Source organism: Alosa pseudoharengus, unplaced genomic scaffold, assembly GCF_046254945.1.
Source record: "Alosa pseudoharengus isolate Yale_2024_CS ecotype anadromous, Long Island Sound unplaced genomic scaffold, YU_APseudo_1.1 YU_APseudo_1.1_scf_6, whole genome shotgun sequence".
NCBI lineage: Eukaryota > Metazoa > Chordata > Actinopteri > Clupeiformes > Clupeidae > Alosa > Alosa pseudoharengus.
Window position 1 is genome coordinate 34,836,773 of NW_027468848.1, and position 24,514 is coordinate 34,861,286.

A 24,514-nucleotide genomic window follows, 5' to 3' on the forward strand; every position below is an offset into this window, starting at 1 on the left:
AGCTGTGGTTGAGATAGATAATCGTTATAGGTGTGCACAAGCTCAAGGTTTGACACCCACACAGATACAGCAACTCACTCAAAAGCACACACGCTGGCATTATATATCAAAAGCCATTCACTTTACTCATTTATCAGGTCAACACTAGACACAACACTCAGTACACAGTAATAGATAAGAAGCTACCTGAGGCAACACGATTTTGTTTATCCCTTGTAATAATGTAACACACTAGAATCTAGATAAATACTGCAATATTGTCTCAGTAGAAGTGAACAAATATTATGCCAGATTTTTGTGACGAGAAGGGTTTGGGTTAGAGACCAAATCCATAACTTTTTGATCTTGCAAGAAGAAAAAATGATTTGTTTTCAGTATGAAACAACTGAACCAAATATTCATTCAGTCAACATTCATTATATTGGTTCTACAGCTACTACAAAAGTAGACAACTTGTGTTTTACTTTTTGGGTGAGAAAACATTTGGGGAATCCAGGATAGGCTCTCACTGAACAGATTCTACCATTATTCTTAATAGACAGAATTAACAACTTGCAGATATTACTATGCCAACATTGATTGTTATTTAAATTTTGCAGTAATTTACACAAATAAAATGTTGAATGTCTTTGAGGAATAGGAATTTCTTTGAAATGATGAAAATATATGGCAAAAAAACAAAGTTTGCTCTCTCCATAAGTCCAGATAGCGAGGAAATTGCACATAAGGAATTGTCACAAGACCACTGATTTATCCTACATTTAAAAACTTTAACCTTTTAAGATGTTGTAACTTTCAGAAGCAGTTTCACACCTTGGTGTTCGTGGTTACTCTGCATTGCTTTGGGATAATGAAAAGAGTTTCTCTGGATGGAAAAGATTTGAGTGGCCTTTTACTAAAACATATCCTCAGGGGTGAGTTTCTCCTAAGCCACAAGAGGTCCGGCAAAATAACTATTCAATTAAGCTAGATGCACCCACAAGTTGGAAAACAGAATGTGTTTTAACAGTGGTTACGAATTTATGGAAGACATTTAAGTGGGATCTTTCAAAGTGAGTTCAGCCAATGACAATTGTTGTGCAGATGCATGATTGCATAGAATCACTTTATTCATACATTCATCATTTCATCAAGACTGTGCTCATCAATCTATATTCGAGATTAAGTCCAGTGTGAGATCTACAAAGTGTTACAAAGGCATGATAAGAATTAAATAGCCATTTTTAAACCAATCAAAATAACAACGTATTAACTTAAGATTCCATGTGAAAAGTTAATTTTATCAGTGGATAGACATTGTATTGCATATGTACAAACAAACAAGGCACGGTCCCTGACATGATAATGAGACTGACTTAAGGCAGCATGACTCTACCTTTAGGTCTGAGATATTACAAATATTTTGGTTAATTATCAATTCACTTTAAATCAAATAGTGTAACATTAAAACTCAATGTAGCATGTTAGCATCATGTTAGTCATTCAAAGATATTCAGTGTCCCTCAATAAAATGCACAATTTCATCTAAATAATTGGATACTTGACAGAGCACCAGAACAAAAGACAAATGTGGAATGATTTGGTTGAATTAGCATTTCCCAACAGCCATTACTAACACAACCAGCAAGTCATCATTAGTCATACAACAAACAGCAAAGAAATCATGTCAGACACTGATATCCAACATTCTTCAAATGTAAGGCCAAGGCAGGAACACAACCCAAAGGCCCTGAAAAAAAAAGTGTTCCTAAACCATTAGCTAAATTAATTTTTGGTACCTGAACAGTATAATAAAATGTATTGCTATAAAACGGGCATGACCTTACAGTGAAATAATTTATATGAAGACAACATTAAAACTCAGCGTTGCTATTGCTGAACAAGAGAACACAAACTCAACCAGAACAATCAATCTGATGCATTCAACATTGTTCGACCAAGCACAAGACCAACACGTTACTGGTAAGGCCTGTATATCATCGATGACCGCAGTAAACAAGAGAAGCCATGTTACTCATGATCAAAAGATAATTAAACATGCTGCAGTAGTGACACTGGCAGACAGCAGTAAGCCTTAGAGCAGTGTAATAAATATTAGTGATCCTTCCAGTTTTATATACTCTTAAGGACACCTTCCAGCACAGCCATTCAGTCAAAAGCTACAATTAAGTTAATAACCATTAAATGTCACAAATGAACTGTCTGCCATTTTGAGTGTTACAATTAAGAGCACAAGGTGACACAGTTTTCATGTACAAGTTTCTGAAATACTAGGTCAACCACTTAACTTCGGTAGAAACAGAAACATGTAAATAGTCAGTTTCTTTATTATAGATTTCTGACACCAGTCAGTATCTTAGAGTTTCTTGATTACCACCACTATAGATTTCCACTCCTTCATGTACTAGCCTTCATGAAAAGTTCATTAACAGATATTCCATCAAAAGTGCATAATACAGCCAAGGGTAGTGCTAGAGAATGATACTCCAGCTGGAAGCAAAATCCTTGTGCAAAGTTTGATTTAAATCCCCCCAACACAAACAAACAGAAGCCTGACAGATAGTGAGAGATAATTAAGACAAGCCTTCAGGCCCACAGTTCCCATTCACACAGTCGACCACTAGTGGGAGCCCTTGGCGGCTGCAAGTGACATGAGAATGCTGGGCTGCTCCTCGATGACCCGCACCAGTAGGTTGTCAATGTACTCCTCCAACTCCATAATCTTCTCATCTTTCCTGGTGAGTTCAGTCTGCTGCTTGACCACCAGGGTGATGAGCTCCTCCTGAGTGAGCTGAGTATATGGACCACTACCAGTACCCTAGAGAGGGAGAGCGAGAGATAGAGAGAGCATTACGAGTTTGAAGTTTGAATTTCAACTACTTTGTGAAAACATTTGTGTCGTCATGGTTACCCTAATTATGTAAGACTAATAAGACTATTACTGTTTAATAATATATTTCTGTTTCATAATTTATGGTGAAATTCATTGCCATTAATTTAGCACCAATGTCAGAGCCCTACCTTGACCTTCTCTGGCATATCAGTGATGCTAATGGACTTGAGGTCCTTGCTCACTGCAACGCTGCTGCTGCTGCTGCTGGGGTGCTGGCTTTCTTTAGAGCTCAATGGTTTCACTGGGTGAGGCCTGTGGAGAGAAAGACCATCTGTTCATTCTTTTTTTCAAACCAAGAAACAAAACATATAACGTCACAAATACCTCAAATGAGTGTCCATTCCATTGCCTCCTGTGATTAAGTCAAGTAAAGTAAAAAAAGACAATTATATGGCCTCAAGATAAAAAATGATTAGAGTAGAAGACGATGTTGGAAAAGGATGAGACTATTACCCATGTACAGATTAGTGTTCACAGCAGAACTACCTGTTACATTTTGCTCCAATGCAAAATGGGATGATCACAAGCATTGCTCAAATCACCACAGATTGATATTCTGGTTTAAAAACTGGCTGAGAACAATTGGAAATAATTCAAATTCAAATCAGGCAAAATAAACAAAGAAAAAAATATAATCTGCTCAGCATTATTCAACTGTCCTTGCCCAGGCACAGTACATTTTGACAAGCAAAGTGGTGTACTTAAATATCAGAGAGAAGCAGAAAGTAAAAATGGAAAAACGATACTCACTGGTCTGTCCAGATAAAATACATGTTCTAGTCTACACACAGCAGAGAAACTCCATCACTCTTTTTCTAACCAATTCAGTTCAAATTAAGTGTAGCTGTCAACATAGGCAGGTGGCATAGATAACTACAGGCATGGCAGCTGCTACATCTTATGTTAATATATCTCACATTCCCCTCCTAAATGTGCCAGACGTATTCTAAACCCCATTACCCTTTCTTCAAAAATGTCATGATGTGTTCCCACCCAGAGAAGAAGAGGGAAAGGTGAACTCCAGAGATAAGACACAGCAGTGGGCTCACCTGAGTGGGCTTGATGCCAACCCCAAACCAATGCCATCTGGGACACCAGCCTGTACCTCTAACGGTGAGATCCGGGCATACACAGGGGACTTAGCTCCAGCACACAGGGGTGAAAAATTTTCACGTCCTGCCCTATGTGTCTCTGTTGTGGGCATAGAAGGTGGAAAAGTTGCTTTTGGGGGAAATGATGTGGGGAAATTATGTTCCCCCCAAAGGTTCTCTTTGGGTCTGACTACAGTGGTGTCTTCCTCCAGGATGGCATCAAGAATCCCATTGGGCTCCCATTGCAATATTTTTCCTGTATTCTCTGGTACAGGTTTGGAACTACTTCCTTCATCGGTTGATGCAATATGGAGCTCAGGCACTTGGGGAGAGTGACTAATTGTACTTGAAATGTAATTGTCATATTTATTTTGATGTGGTGACCTTGTAATGTTTGTTGAAATACAAATTAGAGATTCCTCAGAATCGCTATCCCAATGAGCATCAGAAGTGGTCATAGTGGGGGCTGAGAAAGATGGGGATGTGCCAAAGGTTTTTGCATCCCATGGTCCCTCCATGCCTCTGCCATGAGAGTTCTCATAACTGTGGACAGTCTCCAGGGTGTTATAACTGGACTTTGGTTTCAACACATGAGACATAGGTCCTCCACTGTATTTTTCTGAATTGGTCTTAGACATACTCTCTGTGACGTGTGAATTCAAATGAGACAGGTGGTCTACAGATGGACTAATTTTTGTTTGGTTTGGAATGGGATACATTTTATCCTGTTGTGTGTGAGAAATTTCAGTAGGTGTGTTTTTCTCAGATGTAGTTGTAATTGCCAATGACAAGTTCTCTTCTTTCCATGGATCTGTATTTTGTCTGGACACATTTGAGCTAGTCTCTGGTGTGTCGGGTTTGGCCTCATAGTGTGCACTGAGGTTACCATGATGTAATGGGTCTTGATGTTCCTTTGATAAAATGGGAGGGGAGAGGCTGATATCTGGGATGATTTCCACAGTTTTCTGCTCTGAAGATATAACAACATCGCTATGAGAAGATACAGAAATCAGATCTCTAGGAATATCTGTTTCACAATTCCTGTCAAACTCATTTGGGGACAAACCAGTTTTGTCTGTATTTATCTCTTCCTTTGTGTTATGTGCAAATGTGTCATCATTCTTGTCATGTGGTAAGTTCCATGGGTCATTGGAAAGGAGTACACCACTAGAAGGAGGACCACATTCAATGTTTTCTGTGTCTACATCAGGGGCATTTTCCAATGACTCAATTTGACAAAGAGTAACATGCCGACTGTGACTCATTGGAATGACCTCCATCTCTTTCAGCGTCTTCTCAGCAGGTTTCATCACCATTTCTATGTGATTTGGTGTAATACCAATTGCCTCAACCTTTCTCCTTAGAAAGGCCCCAGGCTGTGATGACAAGGATGTGTCCAAGGATTTTGTATTCATTGGTTCCTCATTGGGTGTGACTACAACAGTCATGTTCAAGAGGACGGGATCCAAAGTAATATTAGGCTCTGACTTCTGCTCATCTGAATCGATTGAACTCACAGGAGGTGATGGTACCGGTTTCTTTGGGAGATTTTGAGGAACAGGTGTACCACCATCTATTATAGCCATGGATTTATTTTGCTCAGATAACTTCTTAGAACAACTGTCAGAAAATGAATCTGCTTGAATATTTGATCCAAAAATATTATCAAAGTCATCCAGAGTCAAACAATCATCTACTACTTTTGTGTTATTTGTCTCTGTCCCATCTGTAAAAATACAGTCATCATGTGTGTTCAGTTCTGGTATATTCCATGGGTCCTTGAGTGGGATTGCATCACTAGGAAAAGGATCAAGCTGGAAAGTCTTCTGTGTATCTGCTGCTTCATATACCTTTTCCATCAGCTCAACTTCAATGACATCTGTCTGATTATCCTCTTTCAATGTCAAAATCTCTGTAGCAGTTCTTATTGCAGTTTGACTGACATATTTCTTGTGTTGGGTACCTCCTGGCTCATCAGGTTGAGGCTGACTGGTTTGCGAATGTTCTGCTTCAACTTGGTGTTTTGATGTTTCAGCAGTTGTAGTCTTGGTATCAGTTTCCATGGCATCAGAGGATATGTCTATGTGTCCTACATTCTTTTGCTCCTCATTACTTGTAAAGGAATTACTATTATCCATAAGGATGTCATCCTTGGGTGTAACATCAGACAATTCTAGGCAATTTTCTGGTTTGGTGTTAATCCTGGAATGGCTTGAAGTCACCGGAGGCAGAGGAGCTAGATGTTTCTTTTGGGTAATTTGGGGAGTGGGTGTGACAACTTTGGAAATAATCTCTGTAGATTTCATCTGTTCAACCATATCAGCTGATTTTGTGTCTAGCACTCTTTCTGTAGCCACACTTTTCTTTACATTCACATTTCTTTTCTGAGCATTTTCCAGTGCTGACATCAGTCTCTTGGAATTTGCTTGGGGACGTTTCTCTGCAGAGGAACTGGTTTGTAAATGTTTTGGTTTGGCCATAAAGTCAACCTGTTGTTTTGATGATGATTCAACAAATGCAGACTTGGTAGAACCTGGCTCAGTAAATGAGGGTATGTGAGTGTTTTCTGTATTCCCCTGCTCCTCACTAATTATAGAGGAAATACTATTTTCCAAGATATCGTTGTTAGTTTTAATATCAGACTCCTGACAACTTTCTCTTGTGTGTCTTTCTAGTTTGGCCTTAATGCTGATACTACTTGAGGTCATGGGAGGCAGGGGAGCTTGACATTTCTTTGGGGTAATTTGGGGAGTGGGTGAAATTATCTCCACAGACTCGTTATGTTCAGAAGGCCCGGTCAAGTCATTTTTGGAATCATTTAAGAATGGATCGTTTGGAGGATCAGATGCAAAAGTCTTAACAAAGTCATCAAATCTCTCACTCAGGTATGCTCTCTTATCCTCTTTTATTACAAACATTCCATCATTTACATTCCTCTGTGGTAACTGCCATGGATCATGGGAAAGGAGCTGGTCACAAGGGAAAGGATCCTCTTCAAAAAACATATCTGAATATGGCGCCTGTGTGTTCTCTATCAAATTAAAATGTTTTGGTGGTGAAGATTGACCGTCACAATCTGAAACCACCTCCACTGGTATAGTGGAACATTTTGACTGCTGATTTTGGGTTACTCTTATTGGGTTTTTGGTTGGCATCATAGGTTTGGAATTAACAAGGGGCCCTACTTGTGTGCCACTTTCAGTTTTGATCACACCTGTTGGGCTTGTGTCTGAAAGCACTGTTGCAGTTGACACAGGTTGTTCCTTTAGATGATCAGGGTCACTGACACCACCAAGTGCCTTCTTTTCATTTCCATTAAGTTGTTCTGGTTTTGTATAACGCAAATCTCTCTTCTGGATATTTTTGAGTGCAGACATCAATACTGTGTTAGGTGCTTTAAAAGACTTTTCAATAGTTGGAGTAGCAGGTGAGTTGCTGGTCATGGTAGTCACCTCAACAGTCTGCCAAGGTGAGACTGGCTTGGGAGATTGAAGTGCTTGTTTGGAACTGGTACCAACCATTTTATTAGGGAAGACTGGCTTAGGTGGCAGGTAAGCTTGCTTGGTACTGACGTCAACATTTCGATCAGATAAGATAGGCTTGAGGGGTTGGAGAACTTTTTTGGAACTGGGGCCAATCTTTTTATCAGAACTTTCACCTAGAGTTTCCTGTGATGCCAAAGTACTCTGATGAGACAGAGGAGGTGGACAGGTAGCTTTTGATTCATCATGACCACTACCACTCGTCTCTGCCCCACTGCAGTTAAGAGATTTATTCATCCGCCTTTGATTCACCTCTGCTATGATGTTATCCCAGCGAGTTTGACCCATTACTCCATGCCTCTTCTTTGGAAACAGTGTTTCGTAATCAGGGATGGGCAGAACAGGCCTCTCAATTGTTGATCTTTCATTTGGTTTTGGACCTGAATTTTCCATACTGACCGGTTGGTGATGCTGAAAAGCTCATCAGACTTCCTGTGTCACCAGAGAGAAATGGTACTGCCCTTCAGAGCATGTACTGAAAGGGATGATTCAGATTACAGCAAAGAAGGAAGGCCCCTGGTTTAGGTATGGGCAGTATCTGTGGGGATGGGGGATTTGTTATTTACGTTTTTATGGTTCTGACAACTGCCAAAGAGCATGCACAAAAACATACCATGCACTTGAACATTCTACCTATCTGTAATTCATTATTTTTTGTTTGCATGACCTAAAATAAAACAATGCTTAGATAATACTAGTGCCACAAGTGGCTGCAGAGTCTATACTACATGCCAAGTGCCCAAATTCTACCCCATCTCCCTCTTCTACTTGCTTTCTGCCGCTCTTTGCGGTCCTATCTGAATAAAGGCAAAAGCCCAAAAATACGCATTAAAACGTTATCTAATAGTTGTGCAAATAAAAGTATAGTAAGTTTCCATCACCATTTCTAAGATTTTTCCTTTAAAGATGTATGTAATGAGGGTTTGAAGCATGCCCAGTGGTTATGCAGTAAATGTTTGGGTTAGCAGAGAGGTCCATGTTCTTCCCAATGGTATTATGGATTTTTAAAGCCTACGGAACATGTGTGCATTATGCTTGCTGATTTCAATCATGATGTTTATTTGCATGCTCAATATGGGAAGCATTGCCAAAACATATTTCCAAAGACTGACAAAAAAAGTCAGCAGTGATTTTTTTGTTCTTCAATTCAAATTTTCCTGATTTTATATTTACATTTATTCATTTAGCAGCAGGGTTGTGCAAATTTCGAATTGCAATTCTGCTTCCTGTTTGCTACCTCAATTGAAATGCAAGTGAAATTCAAGAATTTAATTGGAATTTAAGAGCCAGTTTCAATTCAATTCTGGAATTTTGCACAAGCCTGTTTAGCAAACACTTTTTCCAAAGTCATATCATATTGCAAGGGCCTTGTTACATTGTCCCCAGAGCAACTCGGGTTAAGTGTCTTGCTCAAGGACACGACGGTGAAAGCAGGGAACTGAACCCACATCTTTTCTGGCTACTGCATGCATTACACCAATTTAATCAAAAATGTATTTCCATCATAGATCAAGAGTGCAACTATAGTGGTGGTATAGTCCTGAAAAGTTGAGCATATTAACCATGGCATCTTTAAACCACTCATGGCCATGCCCTAATGAAACATGCTAAATATAGCCAGGGCTAGAGCAATACCAAACTGAAGACACAGAAATCTCAGAGTGGAACTGTTAAATGTTTAGAGAGGCTGAGAGAAACACATGTCTTCAGGTAGTGAATGTAAATATTTTGCTCACTTCTATCACAGTAAACTGAATAATATAAAAGTATAAAAAATATATTTTAACATTAACATTTTTTGACGATAAGGTAATTTGTAAGATATGGTGATGGAATGCTTAACACAACATATAAAAGCGGCCATCTAACGAGCAACAGAAAATGACTAAGAACCTTCCTTTTAAATGCCAGCATAAAAACAAGTCTACTGTACACACTGCTCTGTACATTCCCTAGAGGATATTTTAAGTTATCAATGATAAACTGACTCACCATTGGGGGAAAAAAAACACATCCAAAAGCAGAAATAACAACAAAAATACAGAGCTCCGTAAGCCAAGATGCTGCTTTGACTCAAACAGTGTACACACTGTGAGTTAGTCACTTCTTTGTGAGCTTCCAACATCCTGCAACAACCAGTTTTGCTCCATACCAAAGCCACTGAAATTGTGTTGTGCATAACATGAACCAAAAGTCACCAAACTGGTCAAACTGGTCAACAACCACATATTTAGGAACAAACAATTCCCCTTATCACAGTAAGACTGTAAAAACCGAAATAAAATGACGATTGTGTCTACAAGGTGAGGAAGATTCCTGACAGCTACATACAATGCTAAAACTATTTGTATGAAAAGAAAGGACAAATTATGCAAGGAGAAAAAACCACGGACTGTTGTGAAAACTTGAGTACACAGACATGTGGACAGAAACACCATTCACAGGAATCCAGCAACCAGGGTTTGCAGACCTGTGTAAAAAATAACCCACTAATATACCTGTGAACATCTCCATTTAAAAATCACTTTTTGTTACTCATGACAGTTGACCATTAACACAGCTGGGAAAAAGGTTTAAGCATTTCATCACAAATAACTTGAAATGTCACGATTACTTCAGATAAACAAAGGAATACAAAAGAACACCTGGCCAAGGAAGTAAAAGTGGGGTAGGAGAGCTGCAATTGCTAATGGTAGTCTTGTCATTTCTATGATACACTGAGGGGAGGGGGTGTCCATTTTAATCAGCCTTATTTTTTCATCAGCTTTCAAGTCAATATCATTTTTAGCCAAAGCGACTAACAACATGGTAAACAGTTTAGGTTTTAAAGCAATTCTCAACAATTTTAGGACAATTTAAAAAACGGTAGAGTACAGTAAAAATAAGTGCATCAGTGAGTGCTGTTTTTAACAGTTACGTGTCAGTTCAAGACGGCTGGTGAGTGCTAGGATCAGCAAGACTTGTTGTAAGTGGTGCTATGAGAGGAGATGTTCTCTAAAGAGCTGGGCCTTCAGGAGTTTTTTGAAAACCACCTATGGCTGAGCAAAATATGCAATGATTTGATTTTGACCAAATGCTTTGATTTTGCCACATGCTATACCTATTAATGATGCAGAGGAAGTTTTCAGAAGTGTGAGCCTAAGTGGTTTATGTGTTGACATACCCTCCCCTAACAGAATTGGCTGTATATTGGTGAGCACTGGTCTGATTTGCATGGTGTCTCCTGACTAACATGGGAACACCTAGTAATTTGTTTCAGACTTTTTTTAGACCAAAGTGTGTGGGTCATTTTTTAAATTGACTTGGAATGACCCAAATACATACTGTCAGCTAAGAGATATTGAAATACTAAAAACAATGGTGTTGTAGCGGTGCCAGATCATACCTCTGCCTCCCAAGAATGCAGCTGGCATGACCAAACATATCAAAAATTAAATGATCAATAAGATGATTTGGCAGACAAGAACGATGGAAGGATTATTTGTATAATGCACACCACAAGGCAAACAGCACCACACCTAAATACATAGGTATATGCAATATAAAGCAGGTGGAAGTCATTGTTGAGAGACTGAGTGCAGAAAAAAAAGACTCTTGACCAAGTCATGGTATGTGCATTATTTCTCACACTGGCTGACATCACTTGACCCACTTCCCTTTCCTTTATGAAATGCTTTTGATAGTTCTTGATACTCTGCCAAGTTAAAATACCAAACTAAACTCCAGCAAACAACAGCCAAAATTACTCACCTGCGTAGTGTTGCCGGTGGCCCTCCACCACTACTCTGAGTGGCAGCAGGCTGCACATCTGAGGGCGACACCCAGGCGCACGTAGGGGTCTTCAGTCCCACGGGATGGGTTGCAACATCTCCAGCCCCTGTGGTGGGGCTCTCTGGTGTGGCATTAGTAGATGTGGCTGGAGGGCCGGAGGATGTGGAAAAAGGCTCCTCCTCAGGTCCCGTTGATTTTGGCCTCTCACTGAGGACAGCATCCTGGGTCTTCATGTCAGGCTTTGACTTCTGAGTATCATACTGTCTTCGTCCAGAATGTCTGCCTACTCTATCCATAAACATGTTCCTAGTATCGCTTAAGCTCGTAGGAGGTTTGGGGGCTCGACGTTTCTTTTGGAAACTTTCGGGGGAGGCACGGACCTCTTTTGGGATGGCTTCCGTGGGTTTGTCTTGCTCTGTAGATCTGGCAGAGCCAGTCTGAGAGAGGTTGGGAAATGGATCTGATGGGCGAGCGGATTCGAATATTTGGTCAAGATCGTCTGGAGTCAAACCCCTCTCTTCTAATTCCACTTCCTTCTTTGTGCCTCCTGAGAAAAGGTCATCTTGACCTTTGTTCGGCTGTGGCATGTTCCATGGGTCTTTCAACTGAAGACTACTGTTGGGGAAAGTGTCATGTTCGTCCATGTTCTTATCTTGGTTTGCCTTGGTTGGCTGGATGTGGTCCGTTGGTTCTTTCATTGGTGGTTTTTGCCTGGGTTTGACTGAGGGTATCTGTCTGTCAGTCTGTGAGACATCTGTTGATTTCCTGTCAGAATCATTCTGAACCTGACTGGCTCGGCTTGCAGGTACAGGTGGTCCTTTAGGTAGATCATGCTCTATGCTAATCGAATTTATTTCATTACCTTGTGAATGTCTAGGTTTGGCAACAAGTGTTCCTCTCTCGGCCTGTTGTCTTGGCATTGCTGCAGCAGTTGGCTTGGGAGGCTGAAGGGCTTGTCTGGCACGAGATACAGTCTTTGCTTCGGGGCTTTTTTGATGCATTTCCACCTGCCTCCAAGAGCTTTGATTCATGCTTGCTGTGGATCTCTTCTGAAGGACTGCAGTTTCTAGAACAACTGGAGGCTTTTCGCTGGGACCATCAACACTCATCTCTGGCCCACTCATGTCAGCTTCTCTTTCTAGTCGTCTCTGATTCACCTCGGCTATGATGTTATCCCAGCGATTCTGGCCCATGACTCCATGCCTCTTCTTTGGAAACAAAGTTTCATAATCAGGAAGAGGCAAAGCTGGCATCTGGGCCTGCTGTTGTCCCACTCTCTGCTCATTTTCAATTGGGTCTGGTCTTGGTTCGTTCACACCAGGTGAAACATTAGGTGGAGCCACGGAGGAGTGGGAGCTGTAGTACCGGTACATATCTACAGAGTCTGATGGGACACTAGAGAAGGAGGACCCTGAGAGTAGGGAGGAGTGGGAAACCTGGTCTTGCTCTTGGTTTTGGGTATCTGTAGTATTGGTGGGGGAGGGAGGATTACTTAAATCAGTTTCAGGATTCTGCCACTCTGCCAATCTGCCAGGGACCAAAACAAACAAACAAAACAAAAAAAACAAGAAGCCTACACATCAATTCCTTTCCACAAACCACCAATTCCTTTCCACAGACAATCCATTCCTGGCCTTCATCACCATCCTCGCAATAAACATACTAAAAGCTCAACACCATTTATGTTTAGGTAGAAGAATGCATTAAAATATATCTATGAAGAGTTTTAAAACACCATTGTACATTTATTTTTGTAATATTTATTTATTAATTATTGATTATTGGCTAAAGCCAGACTAAATCAATTAAATGTAATTTAATTGCAAAAGGTTTGACATAATGAATGTGTGCATTTGTACTGCTTAATCACATATATCTAGTGAAACACATTCCATAGTCTGTACCAGGCTATGGCCATTAATTGAAATAGAATGTTTAAATGAGAACTGTGTCTAGTCAGAACTTCAACTTTATTTTCATAAATGGTGTTGGACCATAGCATACTGTATATTAACTAGAAACATTCAACAGAGTCTGACCTATACCTGAACAGGTGAACTATACAAACCTGCTAAACCATGAATCGAAATTATACATACCACATTGCTAATAACAAACACTCATGGGCCATTATAAAACACAACTAAAGTTTAATGTTAAAAAACAATTTTTATAATTTCATATAAAACTTATGAGAACAAAACTGAACTGACTCACCATTTGAACGACAAATAGATCCAAGCTACAAGTAAACAACTAGAAAAACCAAACAGATCTTCAATCCCAAACTAGAACCTTCACTCTCACAGAGTGCAAGTTAGTAACTGTCTGCGAGACCTCAACATCCTTAACCAGTTCTACTCCATACCAAAACCACTGCATCTCAGGCACACCCAGTTGCGTTCCACCACCATGGACCAATCAAAACAAGCCACAAAACTAGTCTGATCAGTTGCTCCCAAGCCAGACAGAATGAACTGAGCCATTAGAGCAATTCATTCCATTAATTAGTCTAAGCTAACACAATACAGTCACAAATAATGAAGAGAGCCTGCAGTGAGCTAGTTGACCATGAAAACAAGTTCATTTCTAATCATCAGGCCTGTGAAATTAACAGAAGGAAGGAATAAAGTCCATCAGGAAAGGAGGAGGTAAAGAGGAAGTATATGATTTCTGTATGAATCAAATGAATGTCAAGCCAGTGTGAGAACACAATGAAAAAGATTTGAAGAAAAGAAAACATTTATACTGGTCTCTTGATTACATACATCAGTATGGTACATCAACGGTCATTTCACTTTATTAAGCACACACATGCATTGCCCACATTTTTTTTGATTTCTTGAAATAGGTCTTTAGTATGAGCTGTATAACCACAAGACAGAGGATGAAAACAAGGGAAATTTGTTTACACCTAAAAATAAAACCAAACAATCACATTGATTGTTTTGGGGAGGAATATAAAACAAGAGCGAGATCAGCCTCTGCTGATGTGATATAATGTTGTGACACCTGGTGGTAGACATGAGTAGGTGTGCGATAGTGAAGGTTTTTTTTGTAACTTTACGTTATTTATTTCATTCGGAGTCTAAATGTTTTGTAAATCAACTGTTTTTATAAATATTTTTCAGGTGGTTGATCTCTTTTTATTTTTCTGTGATCAAATCATTTTATGGAAGGAATAAAAGAAACAATTTAATGAAGAAATAACTGAATGAATATTTTACAAAGATCCCTCAGTAGTTGCTTCTACCTTGGAAATGGCTTTCACATGCCTCATCTTGTTAGTAAAGATTTACCAGCATTGCACTTTTCTGTATGTGGACAGAGAAGGCTTGTGACCCAGCGTGAACCAAAGCACACCTCTCCTCAGTAAATGTAAATTGGCTGTTACTCATATTGATAGCAGAGGAATTAAGGATTTGATTGCAGCAGCTCCCAGCCCCACTGTACTCTCCACATGACTAACTAGCATGACTAGATGATTGTACTTACCCCTCATTATGCAACTTCCCCCAACTGATTGCAGGCAATTGTTTCTTGGCAACATACAAAACACCATTCATTGGAGAGACATATATGGCTTTAAAAGAGAGACACTCACCTTGGCTTGACGGCAGACACCTTGGCTGTGCGACTGGGGAAGCCACTGCTTGGGGCGTGGGGGTTGAGGACTGCTCTTTGAGTCTCTGTTGGGCCCTGGACAGTTGTGGCTGGATCTGGGCTCAGTAAGACCTCCTCAAAAGGGTTTGCAGATGCAGGGACGTCAAGCTCTTTGAAGGAACGGCGAGGAGCGGCAACCGGCTGGTTCTCCTGGTGCTGTTCCTCCTTCTTTTCCTCCTTCTTCCTCCCGAGGCCAAACAGAGACGACAGCCTGTCTGTTACTCTGGTCTCCTCGTGGTGCTTTTGCTCCTCAGCTCTCCGCGCCTCCTCTTGCCTCCTCCGCTCTTGCTCCTCTGCTTGCTTGGACTCCTCCTGGCGTCGTCGCTCTTGCTCTTCCAGCTTCTTGCGCTCCTCCTCTTCTCGCTTCCTCTTCTTCTCCTCCTCCTCCTCCACCTTCTTCTGACGCTCCTGCATCCGCTTCTTCTCCTGCTCCTCCTGTCGGTCCAGCATCTCCTGGATTCTCTTTCCTTCTGCTTGCCTGCGTTTCTCCTCTGCTTGCCTCAGCTTCTCCTCAGCCTGGCTCTTCGCCTCCAACTCCTTCTCTTCCTCCTCTTCTGTAAGGCGCTGCGGTACACTGGTCTTCCTTTCCTGTGTTTCTGGTTTGTAGCTGGGGATGGTCAGGGCCTTGAAAGAGTCGGTGGAGGCATCAGAGAAGTTCCGCTCATGCTGTCTCCTCACATCCTCCACAGAGCCCTTTCCTGAACTGTTCAGGCTGAGGGTGGAGCCTGTCTTGGGTTCGTGCTCCTCCGAGTAGACGTGGCTGCCATTGATGCACATGGTGTTCTGGTCAGAGGCACTCTGCTTGGATCGGCCCAGCAAGGAGAAGGGGCCCTGGGATACCTTGCTGTCATTACTTCCTGTGCGTTTATGACCAAGCCCAAACTTGCCAAGACCGATCTTCCTTTTCACTGTGAAAGGCAGGCAGAGGGGGGAAAACATTAATCACGGTCTTCACTGGTTTCTCACACAAAAGCCTGTTACTGCTACATAACAGAACTGGCACTAATGTCAACTACAAAGACGACACACTCACCATCAGGGGACTCAACATTAAGGCCAGAGGATCGGCTACCACTGAGAGGAGAGTTCTTTTCTGGGAGGGTTCCCAAGACGGACATAGATTGGGAATGGTTGCGGTGCAGGTTGCTCTTGGGGGCGAACAAAGACTTAAGTTTGGACTTCTTCTTTGTGGCCGGAGATTCTGAGTGGGCATCCCCTTCCCCGTCGCTGTCCGTTAGCACCTGACTGACTGAAGGCACAATGGCAGACGCTGAGTCAGAGAAGCCATCACTCTTCTTTCCCCGGACCTTGTCCTTAAGCTTGCCAAGGCGGGAGCGTGGTTTGTCCTTCATGGAGAGGTCAAACATGCTGGCCGTCATGTTGTTCCTCATGAACTGGATGTCCAGCAGAACTTCCCCACGATCTTTGTCTGCCTTCCCATTTTTATCCAGCAGCTTGAACCACCTGCAAGAGTGACAGGGAGAGCGAAAAACATAAGACTAAATAACTCATGGGTCATTCAGTAACCATATATCCACTTTAAAAACAGCTGCTCCAAAGTCTCTGGTAAATGCTGCCTTCACTTGGTCTCACATGACAACCTATGTTTGTCAAATCACCCGGGTGCAGAAAATGAAATGAAGATGAGGGGAAAAAAACATGGATGATCTCAATAGTTTTGAGGTCAAATCTTGAAATAGACTACACTCCTCCTAACTCTGGCCATAATTGCTAAAGTAATTATGTTACAAGGAGAACAGGGACTTTTCTGTGTGTCCTATTCAATATCAGACGAGCATACTCTGTTGCCTTCTGTGAAGGTCCCCCGTTCCAGTGAGCTCCGGGGCCACACAAGGCTGCCAGCTGATAAAAACAGACAATTAAGTCTTTGTGTTGCCTCTACACTGATCCTCCTCCCCGGGTCAATACAATCAGCATTGAGCCAGCATGCATGGCAAAGGTAGGGCTGTTCTGGAGAGCTCTTTTCATAATCGTGACAAAACATGTAATTATCCAACAACACCGTTGTCAAAACACACTCTCTCTCTCCAGTGACTCCAGGGATCCTGCCGTGCACAGAAATTAGAAAGGTGTGGACAGAGGAAGTTCAGTGAGCATGTGTTTGGATCTGTAGTCATTAAAAGAGTAGCTGTGGACTGCATTTATGTACCAAATAATGTGTAGTTTTGTGTAGATGAATTTTCACTTTGAAAGATAACACTGTTGTCAAGCTAAGAATACCACAATACTGAATCAACCGATAACATGTAGATGGATTTACTCATGTTTACATGTATGCAACAAACTGCTATCCCATGTAAATGCAAATCCAATAGCTCTCTCTCTCACACACACACTCACACACAAACGCCCATACAAAATGAGGTAGAGAGAACTGAAACATGGGACTTTACATCAGCCTGACTATCAGCAGGCCTACAGAATATTCATATCTGTTCCGATCATAAGAACTAACGATGAAGAGTTGACTGAAACACTTAAATATAGGCTTAGGTCCATTGCTATGCTCACTGGCAATCACCAACTGACAATCAACACCGCTTTTCGTTGCTGTGGGAAAGTGGTGTGGGACGCAAAAATCAAAGCAGTAGACCCCTATTTTTTCCATTTACATGTACTATTTCAGCAATAGTATATTAAGCTTATTTCTAAATAACCAGACGAGTCAGAATTGAGAATACAGCCATGATTGGTAGACCTCAAAAACTCCTAGGACATAGCCGTTACCACATTCCTTACAAATGGCCCAATTTATTCAACCTACTGAAGGAGCAGACATCCATTTTATAAAGCATGACAAATGGAAAGTCAGTAGTAAATTCAAATATCCTTGCACTGGAGGAGGATACCATCAATATTTCATGGTTAGGCTATCTGAGACAGCGCATCCTCACTGCCGCCAGCAACCATGATACTTTCTGGAGTCAGCAACCCTCAAAATTGCTCTAATAAAGCAGGAATAAGTGCTGCCTTCTCCGAATCATCATTCCATGGAAAAAGGAATTCAGCAAGGGAAAAAGGGAATAATAGCAAACCTGCATTCCAGTGTGCCCCACAGCCCTGTGGAGAGGCCTTCATGTTAGTTTTACAGAAACGGCCTTTACAGGGTTACTATTGCGAAAGGCCTTATCTCTCTCCTAAGGTCAGCTAAGCAAAACCAATATACGACTAAGAGAATAACACAGGCCCATCCCCCCCACAACCCACCATTTTTTTACTTGTGCAAGACCGTACAACAACAGTGTTCCTGTTTCAGTAACTCATGGTTTTGCCCTTCCATTTCACAGCGTTAAAGAGAAACACAGCACATTGGGAGGCTTAATATGAACTAGGCTATGTATTGTCTCCCGTTAATACCGCGTCAGTGTTTGGTAGTTAAACATAGCTCCATGTTTACTGAGAAACATGAGACTGAGGGCTCCAGTGGAGAGACCTTGATACCTCTGCAGTTCTGTTCCACCAATTCTATGAATGAGATTATAATACATTAAACTATCTGTTTATAAATGTTATCCTCCCTAAACATTTGTGTGGTATAACTGAATGACACATTTAAATAAGGTATTTCTTTGTGAAATGTGTCAAATAAGTAGCCTAAGCCTACATAGGTCCCATCTAAATACCACATCATACCATAGTTTGATCCATGGTAAGCCAGGTAGGTTGGTTACTTTTCTTCTGTAATGACAGTTTACTCTGTATGAACTGTGTGTTCAATTATTAACAATCATCCGAGACAGTCTTAGTTTGAGCTTGTACATCCATTTTGAGCACTGGACAATTACCAGTAAACATAATTTCAGACACTTAAACATATACCGGTACTTATTAAAAATGCTGTTCTATACAAAGCTAATTATTTAAAAAGTAGAAGTACATATCTTATCAATATGTGTTCCTAGGAAGCAAATTCATGACTTAGGTGTTGTTCACACACCTTGCTTTACTAAAAAACAGAAACATCACAGGAACAACAAAGCTCAATAACAACAGCTTTCACCTTTTGTGGTATAAAATAAGGGGGTCACTTTTGTTTAACATAGTTAATTGATTATCCTCTGAAACCCATTGTCAACACATTCCACTCTGCTGAGCCCATGTATTGTGAGAACATGCCCTTAGCTGAGTCATATCAATCATCGATACCAAAGTATGGAATTTGATCTCAGATGTTGTACGGCCACAATGTTTTCTCAGCGTTTTGTCCCACGTTGAGGGGTGAAAATACATGCAGCTGAGTTTCCATGAAGGACAAAAGAATCGTAGCGATGAGAACCAGGCCCTCAGTGTCAATGTCAAGTCCTGGGATATCAACATTACACTCAAGTAGGACAGTAATATGATGCCAATGACTATGGGAGAAAAGGGCGGAATTTAATCCTCCGTGAGTGTGTGTGTGTGTGTGTGGAAAACAGCACTCATAAAACTGCTGCACTCAGGAAACATTGTTCATGAAACATGGAAGGCAACTGATAAAAAGACTAGAGCACTGTAAACACAGAGAAGTCATTTATGACACGCAACGCCCTTGGTACATCCTGCTGTGGCAGCAACAAATGAAGCAGCAAGTAATTATGAAGCCAGATTAGCTTGACTTAACAACTCCATTACAAAAGCCTGATAGCCATTAGTCCAAATGACAAACAACCAGTTTGAGTGAATACTGCTGAATATATTTTAAAAACATACAGCTTAACACAAACATGTAGCACATTGAGATTTCTTGAAAATGTAAAGTGTGTTACAAATAAGCTTAACATCTTTATTATTATTAATATTACTAATATGTTGTTCAGTCATACAAAAATAAAGCTCTCAGCAGAGAAGCCATCGATGTTCACGGTCTGGTCCTTCCTGTTCAGCACGTTATGTGAACTAACTAAGAATCACCAGAGGCTTAACACTGACAAACCCAAACACATCATCGAAGGTGTGTGTGTGTTTTTGATTTGTTCAATTCCATTTCTAAAAATGTGGCATCATTTGTTTATAGATCTTCAATACCACACCCACTGAAACACGTCAGGGTGTTACCACACTGATTCACTCTGAGCTATATTAAGGCCATTACATGGATGTCTCGGGTGAACTGGCCACCTACACGCCTCACATAGAGCATACTGTAACTCACAAGCCCAGGTGACTGATGTCACTTTTACATGAGACAATACTATGACGGAGAGACTATCCGGAAAATCCAACGCAAGGAGAAGTATGCAAATACAGGGAATTGGCTGCACGGTGTGAAACTGCTGGAAGGGTGGTCAGCCTTACTGCCAAGCTAGGGTAAACCAGGGCATAGGCATAATGCCAGCCAATAAAAACACTCTTCATTACCTTCAAAAGAAGACAAAATAAATGCATTCAACATCATCTACACCAATGTTGGACTTGACAGCAATAAGTTTAGCCATCCTCATGGGGATATATCAACACATTAGAGCTTGTGTATCCCTATTGTGCAGTTTCTAGGGATTTGGCATCATGCATTTCATGGTGTGTATGTAACGGTGTGCATGTTTACTTCCAAAACTAAAACCATGACACTGCCATTTATATTCATGCTCAACTGCTGAACTCCCATCCATACTCTGATGTATTCAAATCATGAGTTAGACTCTGTCAGGCCATTTGCTCACACAAGAGACCATCAGACCGTGAGCAAGCCTTAAAGGGAAATACCAGTATCATCAGAGGTCAACAGGAAAGCCAGTCTTGGCATATTTAGCCTATCTTATCAGGCCAATACAACACGTCCCCATCAAAAGAACAGGATGGAAAATGAACAAGAGGCAAGAAGGAAGCAAGTAACTTTTCTGTCATTAGAAGATTATGTAAGAACCTCTTGCATGCTTTTCAGCACAATTCCAAAACCTTATCTGATGCATTTGGAGACTCAATAGTGAAACACTTTATGTTTAGCCGACACAATGACACATTTAAGCAAGTTCTTCAACAGAGTCCACTTTGTTTCCTGGTAAAACACTGGGGTAAGGGTTAGCCTGGGATGTTGAGGGGGGCCTTGTTAAAATGCCTATTTAATGAAGTGTAGCTGGGGGGGTTCCTGTAGGAAGCCTTCAAAGTCGCAGGTCCCAAAACGTCTTATCAAGGGGCATAACCTCTGAGTCACCCTAACTTTGATTGTTTGATTTGTTGATTAGAGTTCTTTCAGCTCTGTTGGACAGGGGGAATCCACAAAGTTCAGCATAAAATGAATAAATAAAAAACAGGAAGCCCACCCCTTCCCTATAAACCCCACATATATAGTTCTGCCATCTTCCTTCTTGTAATAGTTTAGCACAGGCTATCAGACATTGTATCTTTACTAAAAGTAGTCTTTGACCTCAAGGACAGCACAGTTTGGGATTCCTAGATTTCATTATGATGTCTTTGGTGAGGCTCAGGTCTAATAGCATCCTGGTGGAATGCTGGAATGTGAGAGGGCAGTGCCCGCGGGGGAGTGCTCGGGGTGAATGTTTGCGCATGAGAGACTGCCCTTGACGCGAGTCCAATCTGAGCACATCAGAGTCGTCTGAGTAAAAACGGCAAAAAAGCCAGAGATCAGCAAAAAAAATAAAAGTTCAAAACAAGCACGCTCTGTTGTGGATTACTTAAGATGGGTTGTTGCTAGATCATACTCTATAAAACCATATTGCTAGGTCAAATTCTTAGAACATTCTGGCATTATAAATATTATAGCCAGTGAACCTAATCAAATACATTTTTGTAAAATTCAAGGAATTCCCTCACTTCTTGCAGTTGTTTGTGTATGTTTGTTTGTACACAGCTCTCTCTCTGCAAATGAAAAATCAAAACAAAAACAAAGTGGCATTGATGAGGCCAAACACTATTCAAGCCAATCCAGCATCCAGCATGCTTCTGGGGCACACATAGGAGGGATGGAATTTGAATGGCTATTTGACTTAACATGAACAAGAGACTGTGCCTTTAACACCTTCATATACTGCCTGTGAGGACAAATGTTTCATTGTTGACATTGTCCGACCTTTTTAAGACATATGCAGGAAAGGAATCATATTACTTGTGCTAAGCTATAGGTAGCACAGATTCCCTACAGTGGCCGATCATCAGCCAAGCCTATTTCACTTTACACAGCACAACGTGAGATACAAAAAAAGACAGACACACGGACACAAGTCCCAGACCTATTTCTTCAAAGTAATATATATATCAGCCCAACATCGATATCGGCAGATATCAGTCTTGTTGACTGATATCAGCAAATTTATATGACAGTTACTGATGGCAGTGGCTGATGTTTATCTATTATAATACATCAAGTCTGCATCGGCTAAATGCTGTGTTATGCATTGACTGAGGTATTCAAACCTCAGGCCCGAAAGACTGGAAAATGGTTCTGTCATTTATTTTAATGTTTGTTATGTTTGTTTCCTTGCCGCTAAAAGCTATGATTAACAACAAAAATGAAGTAAACAAACAAATATCACCAACGTCATTTGCATCAATTATCGTCCAAATGGTTTTAAATTTTAAATATCAGTAGCCTATCCGTGTCAGTACACTTTATACAAGACAAAGTTACTCATGAATACAGCAATGAATTCCTATGAATAGAGAAGTAATGGTTTACCATTACAGTAAGCTTCCAGTGGCAAACTTCCCTAATTCTGACCAAAATATTTGGGTGTGTCTGGATGACACTTTAGAACATGTTTTTGTTGAGATTCAGCACAGAGTAGACAAACAGGGGAGTGATGGGAACGGGAGTATTAAAATAGTAGGAGGAGTTCAGCTAACTGGTGAAAGGTGTAGGCCTATGCCCTCAAGGCACACAGGTAACAGCCTGTTGTTGCCCAGGAGCCTGTTGGCTCAGCCATCCACACCATTGCCTGCTAGGCCTTTTCACATACAGTATGAACACATAGGGAAAACTGAGCGTGTTGAGAATACCAAAACAAAACAAAAAAGACTTAAATTCATTTCTGGTGCCTCAAAGGCTTTCATAACACCCTTTTCATGTTCGTCTGACCTAAACTATTTACATAGGCTACATCCTCCTTCGATTAAACTAAAAACACTCACTCGCTCTTCTTCCTGGACTTGTTATCTTGGAGGTCCAAGAGGTTGATGACTGCCTGTCCAAGTAGCTTATCCAGACCCACCAGCGCCCGGTGCATTACGATGACATACAACGTGCAGCGGTCGGCGTTGCCATGGTGGAAGAGCGGCAAGTCAAAAGTGGCTTCCTCCTTCCATATCGGTGCCACACATTTCTCTGCCACTGACGTTGAAAATTTGTCTTTGGCCACTTGCATGATGGCATACGCGTCGTTGGTACCATTCTTCCCTTTGGTTTTCAAGTTCCTGGCTTGGAACACCGTTACCTGTACACTTGTAGGATACCATTGTTGACTTTGGTCTGCTAAAGACATTCTCCAGGCCCTCAGTTCAGATCAAAGCGAGGATCCAGCCTATTTATTAAAAGGCCGGTAATGAACAGATATTACGTATTACTTGAACGCGTTCGAATATAACGTTCAGAAAGCGAACACCGACTGTCCCGTCCGACTTTGATGCACATCGAGTAGTTTCGCAATTCCAGCGTAGGCTACAGACTCCTCCTTCGCAGGTTGGATCATGAAAGCATGATTAGTCCGGTGACGTAGACGATGAGGATGTGGAAATTATACTAGCCTACTCTTAAACTGCATGAATCACAGATTAGGTTACATTTTTCAGTGGTTTAGTAGGCCTAACCATTCATTGGTCTTATTGTTAGTAACGGATTGTACGCACACGTTTTTATCGTCTTATAGCAAAATGTAGCCTATGACTGAAGTAGCCTAGGCTAGAGACTATAAACACACCAAAGCGATTCAATGACCAACAACGCCTAGGCTACTTGATTCCAAATTTGTTACGCCTCTCCGTATTAATTGTTGATGCTGTATCAACTGACTGAACGTGGCACTCTCATGTCTTATGGGTTAATTGAATTAGGCTACACTTGAAACACTTAGCCTATATCTGTTCATAATCTAGTAGCCTAACAAAAATAGCTGTGGCGCGTTCAGAATAACAACATGGTCGACAGCTTCCCTACCTGTCAAGCCGATTAGTCATACATTTGGACATCTAAATTTAAAGTAATTGCAAATAAATTGTAGTCACTAAATACCCTGAACACAGTCAACGAGGTGGCAGCATTAGAAGTTTACGCAGGACGTTAACGAAATCTTGAAATGTAGGTTATGCAGAGTAGGCTAGGCTATATGGGGAGGAATCCCCGAAAATTACGTCCTATCAGTAATTCTGGTAGGACACAAGCCACAGAAGAAGATACTTTCGTCCCTTTGTTTGTTGAAATTCTTCCTGTCTCGTCATACAACGGTTCTGCCCATTCCACAGAGCTCAGCATTTGATTGGTGAACTTCATGTCAATAATTTCTGTCTTTTGCAATTGGTCTGCCAAGCAATCGGATAATCCAAACATGTTGTATTTTACATGGACAGACTTTACGCACGACATAGAATGTGTTAGTGCCGGAGAA

General features: G+C 41.1%; 1 protein-coding gene across 3 annotated transcripts; it reads right to left on the reverse strand.

The window, feature by feature from the left end:
• Positions 1–1,072: 1,072 nt before the first annotated feature.
• On the reverse strand, positions 1,073–24,283 carry rab11fip1a (RAB11 family interacting protein 1 (class I) a). Of its 3 annotated transcripts, XM_076270073.1 has the most exons (6): positions 23,046–24,283; positions 15,994–16,424; positions 14,902–15,868; positions 11,277–12,824; positions 3,022–3,145; positions 1,073–2,818 (listed from the first exon to the last, which is right to left on the reverse strand). In XM_076270073.1, exons 1-6 carry the CDS (start codon positions 23,393–23,395, stop codon positions 2,621–2,623), a joined length of 3,618 nt encoding a protein of 1,205 aa, XP_076126188.1. In that variant the 5' UTR covers positions 23,396–24,283; the 3' UTR covers positions 1,073–2,620. The 3 variants fall into 3 exon arrangements, with proteins under 3 accessions (XP_076126188.1, XP_076126189.1, XP_076126187.1); XM_076270074.1 differs by lacking the exon at positions 11,277–12,824; XM_076270072.1 differs by lacking the exons at positions 11,277–12,824; positions 14,902–15,868; positions 15,994–16,424; positions 23,046–24,283 and adding exons at positions 3,943–8,064; positions 9,519–9,968.
• Between the last annotated feature and the right edge of the window lie 231 nt (positions 24,284–24,514).